General features: G+C 36.8%; 1 protein-coding gene across 3 annotated transcripts in view; it reads right to left on the bottom strand.

Annotated features, from left to right (window-relative positions):
- The window catches only part of Eml4 (EMAP like 4), a 159,856-nt gene that overhangs the window by 53,900 nt on the left and 94,609 nt on the right, over positions 1-11,347 (bottom strand). For 2 of the 3 annotated variants that reach the window (XM_008835862.3, XM_008835863.3), the window contains 2 exons: positions 10,610-10,738; positions 9,972-9,997 (listed from right to left, as the gene is read on the bottom strand). In XM_008835862.3, coding sequence (XP_008834084.1) covers positions 9,972-9,997; positions 10,610-10,738 — 155 coding nt within the window. Of the gene's footprint in view, positions 1-9,750; positions 9,784-9,971; positions 9,998-10,609; positions 10,739-11,347 lie in introns of all 3 variants that reach the window. The other variant, XM_008835861.3, reaches the window with a different exon arrangement.

The following is an 11,347-nucleotide window of genomic DNA, read 5'->3' as shown; positions in this document are numbered from 1 at the left end:
TAATCTTTAGAACTAAATAGCCTCTTCCAAACTGGAATTTGAGCCTCAACTTTAAAATATAGCAAAGTATGATCCTACCAAATTGCCGCAAGTAGAAAATTAAAGAATCTTTATTCATTTAGGCCCTTTCCTGGATACTACCACTTGTATCACCAAACCATACAGTTAAAACAATTAGATAAACAAGATGCTAGAAATATTTGACTTTACAGTAGAAACTGTCCGACAGTGTTTGGAAGACTTTTCCTAAAATGATCTCAAGTCCCAGCTTGATCCAGTTATTTCATAGTAATAACATTTTGAAAATTCAACAAAACAATGCTGTATGTAATGGCTTTGGACTTTTTAAAAAATTGTGCATGCTTGTGTCTTTACATATGTGTGCATGCTTATGCATTGCACACAGAGGCTAGAAGAGGGTGTCTATTCTTTTTTTTCAGGCACAGTCTCTACCCTGTACTTGGGGCTGCCCCTCAGCAGGTTTGAACCCGGCAAGCTACAGAGATTCTTTATTGGGGGAGGGGGGCACAGATCTTTTTGAGATGGGGGGGTCTCCCTGTAGCTCCAGCTGGCCTGAATTAGCTATGTAGCCCCAGGCTGGTCTTGAACTCACAGAGATCCATCTGCCTCTGCCTCCCAAGCACTGGGATTAAAGGTGTGCGAAACCACACCCAGCTAAATTGCAAAGATGCGCCATCTCTCTATTCCTGGTAATTGGATTTTGGACAATCCATACTATCATAAAATCTAAATTTCATGCTAGTTTTTTTTCATGGTCCAGCTATAAAACAGCTTATAAAATACAGAGCCTAGGGGCTGGAGAGATGGTTCAGTGGTTAAGAGCACTGACTGCTCTTGCAGAGGACCTGGGTTGGATTCCCAGCACCCACGGCAGCTATGAACCATCTTTAACTCGAGTTCCAGGGGAATCCAAAGCCCTCTTCTATTATTTTTATTTAAAAAACACAGGGTCTAAATAAAATAAGAGGAGATTTAGAAGGTTATAATCTAATCTAATATTTCTATTCCATAGATTAAAAAAAAAAAAATCCAAGCCGGGCATGGTGGTGCATGCCTTTAATCCCAGCACTTGGGAGGCAGAGGCAGGCAGATCTCTGTGAGTTCCCGAGGCCAGCCTGGTCTCCATTAGTGAATCCAGGCCAGCTGAGGCATAGGGAAACCTTCTCTCAAAAAGACACCACCCCCCCCCGCCAAAAAAATCCAATGGGCATGGTGGTGCATCTTTAATCCCAGCTGGCCTCAATCAAGAGATCTGCCTGTCTCTGCCTACAGAGGGCTGGGATTAAAGATGCACCACCATGCCCATTGGATTTTTAGTCAGTGCATTTAGTAGGCAATATAAACATAACTTGGATCCATACATTGAGCTTTGTATGTTTTCTTTATATATGTGTGTGTATATATATGGATGTATATATAAACTTTTTATTTTATTTTTTTTAACGTGTATGAGTATATTGCCTGCATGTAAGTAAGTGCTCCCGTGTCCTGCAATGCCACGGAGGTCAGAAGAGGGCTCTGGATTCCCCTGGAACTGGAGTGAAGGACGGTTCATAGCTGCCATGTGGGTGCTGGGAATCAAACCTGGGTCCTCTGCAAGAGCAGTCAGTGCTCATAACTGCTGAGCCATCTCTCCAGCCCCAAGCTTTGTATGTTTTCTATAAATTTTACAAGTAGCACACCAAAAGAGGACCTAAATTTATTATACAATATAGTTAGATCAAACGAAATTGGAAGAACCAGAGATTGTTTTTTTAAGCCTTATAATGTGAAAATGGTGTGTTGAGGGTGCGCACCGGTGCACGTGCATGTTCATGTGTGGGTGGGCTGGGACTAGGGAGACCCTGTCCAAAAAATCCTAATTACAGTACTTGTCAAACAATAGTTTGTTTTACTAGTTAGGATAAAAGTCATGTTTGACCCAGCACTAAGATGCTATTTTTGGCTGGGCACGGTGATGCATGCCTTTAATCCCAGCACTGGGGAAGCAGAGGCAGATGGATCTCTGTGAGATCAAGGCCAGCCTGGTCTACATAGTAAATTCCAAGCCAGTTAGGTAGGGCTACAGGAAGCCTCTGTCTCAAAAAAGCAAACCAACAGAAAAAGTTATTTTCATTTTCTTTGTTCTATAGGTTGGCAAAAATTCCTGAATTCTTAATTGAGGCTATGGAAGACACTGGTCACAATGATAATATAAATGCCCCTACAAGGTAGGAGCTTACCCTAGAGAGACATATAACATCTCTGTGTACTTAAACAACTCAATGTTAATTACAGTAATAAATCAATTTACTATGTAATCTTTTTTTTTTACTTTGAGCCACCGTTACTCTTTCTCTATTTTGCTTACAACTCACTATTACAAAATTATCTGAAAATATCAAGTATAAGAGTTTGCTTATGTATTTTAGATTTTTACTGCCTATAAAAGGCTTGCTTTTCAAAAAGCTGGGAAAGACATCTCTTCCAACAATATTGGATATGTAACTTTTCTATAGGCAAAATAGTTACATTTTAATTCTTCAAATCACTTATATCTTCAGAAAAAAGTATCTCAAGTGCTGAATAAATGAAAAGGTTTTTCATTTTCTATCAGTATATCAAACCTGGACTTAGTTTCTATAAAACTAAGCAATTAAAAAAAAAAGAATTTTCAGGTGTCAAAACAGGTATCCCTCTAGCTTTTCTTTCTCAACTATGGGAGAGAAAGAATCACAAGGTTAAAAACCTATATATGAAATTATAATTAAAAAGAACTAATGAACAGGCTTTAATGTTCATGCTCTTTGCTTTGTTTTCAGGTTTTGAGACTGGATCTAACTCTTAACAATGGATATTCTGGAACTCATGGCAATATTCCTGCCTCAAGTCTCCCAAATGCTGGGATTACAGGGGTGAACCACCACACCTAAGGACTTTCATGTCTTTCTTTTTAAAAACATTCAGGTCAAGGGGTTGGAGAGCACTGACTGCTCTTGCATAGCACCCCGGTTCAATTCCCAGAACTCACATGATGACTAATACCCATCCATAATCCAGTTCCAGGGGATCTGATGCCCTCTTCTGACTTCTGCAGACATTGTATGATACGGGTGCCCTTACATGCAATACATGTAGGCAATACATTTGAAAACATAAAAAAATAAAACTAATAAATATTTTTAAAAACATTCAGGCCAAATAAAGCAAAATGTGAAGATATGATGAGTATGTGTCAAATAACAGGTGCTTACTCACTGTTTACATATTATTTTAGGAAGATAAAAATATTCCAATCTCTTTTTATTATTTATTTATTATTTTTATTTTATGTGTATGCGTGTATTGCCTGCATATGTGTAAATGCACCTGTGTTGTGCAATGCCTGTGAAGGTCAGAAGAGGGTGTCAGATCCCCTGGAATGGAGTTATGGATGGCTGTTAGCTGCCATGTTGGTGCTGGGATCTGAACCAGAGTCTTCTGCAAGAGGAGTCAGTGTTCTTAACTGCTGAGCCATCTCTCCAGCCCCATATTTCACAATCGTTAAAAAAATTAAAAAGCATTACTAACGGAAACAAATCATCAGAATATTTTTGGTGAAGCTATTCCTTGGAGAACCAACTGTGTATATAGCTTGGGGTTACAGCCTGTAAATTTATTATGTCTTTCCCTTGTAGTTTGTGTGTGTGTGTGTGTGTGTGTGTGTGTGTGTGTGTGTGTGTGTCCCTTTCCCTTGTAGTGTGTGTGTGCCTCTTTCCTGCTAAGCCAAATAAAAATCCTGACAATTCATTTCAAAATACTTCTAGAAAGAGTAGCAACTGATAGCTAGCAATATAGCAGGAGGTCAATATCCCAGACACCCATAAAGATGGTTTCCAACAATGACAACATCTCAGTTAACAGGCATGCTTAAAGAACAAGAATATTCCAGTTAAATTTTCTAGTTTAGTTTAAGGGTGGAAAAAAACCAAAAAGCCTACTGCCTATGAGTGGGAAAACAAAGTACGAGTAAAAAGATTTTAACCACTATATCATAAATATACACAAGACTAGTGTTTCTACTTATGAGAAGGTACCCCACACATTCAAAGGAGGCAGTCAGTGCTTTTTTTTCTTAGTTGAGGACTTGGTAAGAGGGTGTCAAGAACACATATGTTTACAGAAGCTGGCATAGTTTCTATTACATAAAAGAATTGTACAGGCTTTAAGTCTGCTACTAACTATGACATCAAAAGTTCAGATTTTCCGAGTTAAGAAGATAGCTCAGTTGGTTAAGTGCTTGCCATAGAAGCATGAAGAACCAAGTTTGATATCTAGCATCCATATAAAGCCAGGTATGCTGTGCATACCTGTAATCTCATTGTTAAGGACAGAGAGACAGGCAGATTCCTGGGGCTTGCTGGCCAGCTAGCCTAGCATACCTGGTGATCTTCAGGTTTCAGCGAGGGTCTCAAAACACAAGGTAGACAGCTCCTAAGAAATGATATCTGGGTTGACTTCTGGCCTCCACATTCACACACATGAACATGCACGTGCACCAGTGCGCACCCTCAACACACCATTTTCACATTATAAGGCTTATAAAAAACAATCTCTGGTTCTTCCAATTTCGTTTGATCTAACTATATTGTATAATAAATTTAGGTCCTCTTTTGGTGTGCTTCTTTTAAAATTTATAGAAAACATACAAAGCTTGGGGCTGGAGAGATGGCTCAGCAGTTACGAGCACTGACTGCTCTTGCAGAGGACCCGGGTTTGATTCCCAGCACCCACATGGCAGCTATGAACCGTCCTTCACTCCAGTTCCAGGGGAATCCAGAGCCCTCTTCTGACCTCCGTGGCATTGCAGGACACGGGAGCACTTACTTGCATGCAGGCAATATACTCATACACGTTAAAAAAAATAAAATAAAAAGTTTATATATACATCCATATATATACACACACATATATAAAGAAAACATACAAAGCTCAATGTATGGATCCAAGTTATGTTTATATTGCCTACTAAATGCACTGACTAAAAGCAAGTGCTTTGGGGGGGATATATAGCATTCAGTTTCCTCTCTTTGCTCATTCACGTGAAACAGATTTAGCTCTAGCATCTTTATTCCTAAATTCTGGAACTGCCAAGTTTTGGATTCCATCTCAGTAACAAGTAAAGATTCTGCCTATTGATTAAGGACTTTTGACAGTTTTCAGTTTTTTCAAACTGCAGACCTTCTCAATATGTGATATGATGCAGTGTCAACAGAACACAGTTATCATACAGGTAACTTTTGCCTATTTTTCAGATACATTGCTTAATTTACACAGGTATGACCAAATTTTAGGACCAAATGTACCTGGAGTCAAGTACTCAGAAAATATAATGCAAGGAATAAACAAAGTTACCTACATTCAAGTTCTTTAAAAAGTAGTTTATGAGAGAATTGGTGAAGACAGTGGGGAGAGGGAAAAAACTGTCCATTTTCTTTTTCAAAATGTTAAGAAGAACTTAAAGCTCAATTATATGTGAGAACATTGAAACCGAAATCCCAGAGTCAAGAAAAAAGCATTATCAAATCAACAATTTTCCTTTTTATTCCTTTCCCAATAATTTCCTCTAGCAAATGGACTTTGAGCTTCTCCCAGCCTACAATAACTGTAGTCACCACAGGACTGTGATTCTTTCATCTTTGCCCCTACAGCTCACACTTATTTCATTTATGCTATTTCCACCATGTCATGTGCGTCTTTTCTAAATGAAGTACCTAGTTAAGTTTCTGCTGCACAGAGTGTGTATTTTACAAATACAAAGGTTAACAAATAACAACTCTGCATGTATCCTATGACCAATGATCTAAATGCTCTTCCCTAACACAGTACAAGAGCTCCTCCTCAGTGCTTATGTACTTTCTACTGATGAAATTCTACTGATGAAATTTTTTTCTCTGGAAATTCACATATCTCTCTTTCCTTAGGTGGCTTAAATGTCACTGTACTGGAAATGCCTTCCTTACCATTCTATGTGACATGGAAATCCCTCTATTCTTTTCTAATACATATTACCTTTTATGGTATTAAGAAGTTATGTTCTGTCTACATATTATGTTTCAACTGTTTGGTACATAAATTCATGGTTCAGACACAGTAACTGCTGTAACTCCAAGTGCTTATCACAGGACCTAACATAATAAATAATAAATATGTTAAATGAATGACCAAATGTATAGAATATGTATAAAGGGACAATATATAAACACATCAAATCTATAATAGAATCCCCGCCCCCCCCCAAAAAAAACAAACAAAAACCCAACCAAAGAGTAGAGATTGGAGAGATGGCTCAGCAAGCTAGGAACACTGGCCATTCTTGCAGAAAACCTGGGTTTGAACTGCAGCCCTCACATGGCAGGTAACAACTGTCTGTAACTCCAGTTCTAGGGGATCCCATACCTTCTTCTGTCCTCTGTGGACACTGCACAACATGGGTACACTTACATACATGCAGGCAATATACACATACACATAAAATAAAAAGAAAAATATTTTTAAAAAACAAAGAGCACTAGTTTCAGATATTAAAACAGAAAAATAAGTTAATAATTTGAGAATATTCAGTTTCTGCTTTTGAAATGAGAACATGGGACCCTTATTTTTTAATATTAACAAACATAAGGGTTAGCCTGGTGGTACAGTACTTGACTAGCATGTACAAGGTCCTGGATTCAATCTACAGCACCTCAAAACAACAAATAAAAAGCTTGATATAGGCCGGGCGTGGTGGCACATGCCTTTAATCCCAGCACTCAGGAGGCAGAGGCAGGCGGATCTCTGTGAGTTCCAGGCCAGCTGGGGCTGCAGGGAGACCCTGTCTCAAAAAGACAAAAAAAAAAAAAATTGATGTAATGGTAGATGCCTTTAATCCCAGCAACTGGGAGGCCAAGGCAGGCAGATCTTTGTAAGTTCATGGCTAGCTTTGCTTACAGAGTGCATTCCAGGCCAGTCAGGAATACATATAAATGATATTGAGTGTTCTCACTCTAAAAATGACTTTTACCTTGTAGACTACAATAAAATCCAGAACCAGGACACGAGTAATAAAAAGTATTTAGTTTTAGACAGATCTAGGATGGATGGACGGATGGACGGGGACACACACACAACATATTCTCTCTCTCTCTCTCTCTCTCTCTCTCTCTCTCTCTCTCTGTGCTATGTGCCACGCACTGCATTAAAAAAATAAAACTTTAGTACTATCTTTAATTTTTGCAATAGCCTTTTAAAAAAATATTATTTAGCTGGGTGTGGTGGCACACGCCTGTAGTCCCAGGCAGAGGCAGGCAGATCTCTGTGAGTTCAAGGCCAGCTGGTCTACATAGTAAATTCCAGGACAGCTGGGGCTACAGGAAGACCCTGCTTCAAAAAGACCAAAAAAAAATTTTTTTTTTAATTTTATGTGTATGAGTGTATTGCCTGTATGTATGTAAGTACACTCATGTCATGCAGTGCCCACAGAGGTCAGATGAAGGTGCCGGATCCCCTGGAACTGGAGTCACGGACAGTTGTTAGTTGCCATGTGGGTGCTGGGAATTGAACCCAGGTCCTCTGCAAGAGCAGTCGGTGCTCTTAACTGGTGAGCCATCTCTCCAGTCCTGCAATAGTCTTTTGAAGGCTTATCATTACTGCAATTACAGACGAGAAAACAAAGACTGAAGGGAGAAAAACAGCGTGTTCAAAGTGACCAGAGCTAAGTAAGTCAATGAAGAACCAGTTTCTAGACTCCAAAATTCATGTGTTTAAATGTCTACATTATACTGCTTGCTGTAAGTCTCTACATGTAGGTTAAGTGGGTTTTTTTCTTTTTTGGTAAAATTTTAAAGATAATTTAAGTGCAGTTGTTCAAAATCTAATTCCAATTATTTTGCACCTGTGTACTTCTCAAATGTTTCCTATGTGTGCAGAGATCACTTATCTAGTCCTTTCAAGTCAGTCTCCATGATCCCTCTGCTTCTTACTTCCCACATTCTACTATTAAAATACTTAGAATCTAGAATCTATTTCTTTTGATGGGCTCTGCCTCAAACTCAGTCAGTCCTAAACCATATAACAAACTATACAAGAGTCTTGGTGTCTACCGATTATTCTCCAGAAAGGATACAGTGATTACAGGGCAAAGAAATATACTCAAATTCCACAAACGAGGCTCAGTGCAGTCAACATTTAATGTCTTCAATTTCTAAAATCTGGGACACTTCTAAGGTAAATTTTTGTAATAAAGTTTGGCTTCTTTTTTCTATATCCTCTTCCAGTTTTCTGTTCCATCCTCCTCCCCAGATACTGGCTAAAATCCTTAGTGACGCATTCACAGCACTACTAGCAACCTAGGAATTACACTATTTCACTTGTTTACCTAAGTGATTTTTTTTTTTAAAAAACAGTGTCATCAACACAAACCACTCTTACAGACTAATCTTAAGTTGTTTTCCTTCTAAACATACTAAAACACACCAAAAGTCAGACAGGCCTTTTTCATTTACCCTATAAATGCTTTGTAAAATTTGAGTTACTCATCAAGACATTCTGTAATAGCACATATCACTATCACTACATATTTATAGGCACAGCACTTCCAGCTTCAAAGTAATTTCACATACATTATTTAATCTTTGACAGTCATGTAAAGTGAACTTATTCTATTATGCTCAGTTCACAAAGTCACTAAAGGACACTGCCATTTGGCCTAGGTCATGAAGATCACTATCAAAAAGAAGTGCCAAAATCCAACAAATACTGAAACAGTGACTGTCCAGATTCACTCTCTTTCCACTGTGCATCACTGCTCCCCCACCTCCCTCCCCGCCCCCATCTTCATAAATGTATTTTCTTAAACTGTGGCAATCATTATGTAATTAATCTACACTATATTACACTGCAGAAAGTTCAGACCAAACATCAAACTAAAGGATTGGAATGCCGTGAAATCTCAATGTTATTTAAATTACATCTGTTACGTAAAAACAGATGACCTAAAGAATATAACAAATACTTTTTCTTTCAAGAATCAAGAAAGTAAAAATCTGCAAAAATCAAGTTAAATCTGAAAAAAAAAATTAATCACAATTTAACTGGTTAATAGTCCAGGAAACAAAGATGACTATGACACAAAGAAATGAGCTGCAAAAAGCATGCACAGAAAAGACATGATTTCTTTTAGAACAGTATGATTTAATTATATTTGCAAGCAAGCAATCTGAAGAGAATGTAAAACTGATACATAAAACTTACATACTTTGTAATTAAATTGCATACACATGTATAGAAAGTCTATTCTTCTGTTTTGGTCAGAACAAGCCAAGAGCAAGTAGCCAGAAATTACAATTAATAAAAAGGAAAAATTTTAAGAGGAAATGGTTTGCTAGACTCATTATATTCAGTCCAGCATCAAGAAATGAGTGATTATTTGCAATAAGTTGGCAAGACAGGAAACTGAGTAAAAAATTATCAATCTTTTAAATGGCTTTTCTAAGTATAATTTTTGGAGAAAAATATTGTTGTACTTAGTCATACTGCCATATTTATTTTTACTGTTCACCTTAATTCTTCAGACCTCACATATGGATATTTTTAAATAGCAGTTGAACTTACTAAATCATATTACCATGATGCTTCCTTTGTTAAGAGGAAAGTCAGACAGTAGTAATAACAAATAAGATATCCAAGAAGAAATGGACTCAGGAAGGCGACCACTGCACAGCTCATTCTTACCTTGGCTGTTTTTTTCACGGGTTGATATTTTTGCTGGTTGAGACAAAAATGACATATCTTACAATAAAAACTGAGCATTTTCATAATGATTACAGTAACACATGTCTCTGATTACTAATAAAATACTCTGAATGAAAATACGTCACATTCTTATGAACTAGCAATAATTAAACTACTGTAGAAAAGCAAGGCAACTATTTTTAAAAAAGAAATTAATTTACCTTGATTGATGATAACATCTTTATGTCTAAAAAAAAAAAAGAATACAAAGAACACATTTATTTTATATGGCTCAGCATTAGAAGCACTTGAAATAATTAAAAATATTTGATGCTCAGCCCTTATCCTAGATAACTCTCTACAAATAAAATGCAGGCATTAGTAATTTTTATTTCCCAGTAGTCTTAATTACTAATATACACTGTTTCATAAAACAATGAACAGCCCCTAAGATCACCTAAACAGTGAAAGCATAAAAAGAATACAATTCTTAAATTGTACAAGATTGAGATACTTGGGAAATTATTAACAGGAAGACAAAGCTTTTCTAAATACACAGAAAGAAAAAATAAAACAATGAAGATATGTATTTAAAAATTCGGGGTTGGAGAGATGGCTCAGTGGTTAAGAGCATTGACCGCTCTTACAGAGGACCCGGGTTCAATTCCCAGCACCCACATGGCGGCTAACAACTGACCATAATTCTAGTTCCGTGGGAATTTGATGCCTTCTTCTGACCTTTGTGGGCCTTGTATGACATGAGTATGCTTACACACATGCAGGCAATATGTATACTCATACACATAAAATAAAAATAAATAATTATTAGTTTTCATGCATAACAGAAAAAGTAACTTACTTGTCTGTATTTTTTATAACTTTTGATATTAATTTTGATGTTGAAATAGTTTTCAATAATTTATTACGACTATCTTCTGAATTTTCCCATGAATTATGTGACTTCTCAGCTGTTTGTGGACGTTTTATACTAGAAGAAACAAATTAACTTCTTAGAAGTTCTGAGTAGCAATGACATGTAATTGACAGTTTAAACAGGATATAAAAGAAGTGATTAACATTTTCTTAGAGCAAATCCATAAGAGTGAAGGATTAGTTGAAAAAATCTGGCTGGATGAGTGAAGGAGTTAAACAAGGCAATTAGTCCATTTTATAATTTTCAGAATTATTCAAAATATTTACACAATCCGCTACTAATAGGAAATTTTTTTCTTAAATCTCTAAGTAACAGTTCCCTTCATTTTTAGTTATAAAATATATCTATTTCTAATAGCCATTGGATTTATGAGAGTGTGACTTTCACTTTGTATGCAATTATGTTCTCATGTAATTAAATTACATATGGTATGAATTTCTAAATAAACTGTGACACTAAAACTAAAACTCTTGTTTGTGGGTTTAGAGTTTTACTCAGGATCAGAAATAAACAGTATCTGACAAAAAAAGAAAAAATAAGGGGCATTATCAATGCTGATTCCCTACATTTGTAACTGAAGTTTTGTGATTTATAAATGACTTTTGGGCTGCATTGTTAACTGTCCTGAAACCCATCCAGTCTTCTAAACTTCTTGCAGTAGTA

Source organism: Nannospalax galili, unplaced genomic scaffold (assembly GCF_000622305.1).
Source record: "Nannospalax galili isolate Female #2095 unplaced genomic scaffold, S.galili_v1.0 scaffold257, whole genome shotgun sequence".
Taxonomy (NCBI): Eukaryota; Metazoa; Chordata; class Mammalia; order Rodentia; family Spalacidae; genus Nannospalax; species Nannospalax galili.
Note: the sequence above shows the minus strand (reverse complement) of the source record. Positions and strands in the feature narration are given on the sequence as shown.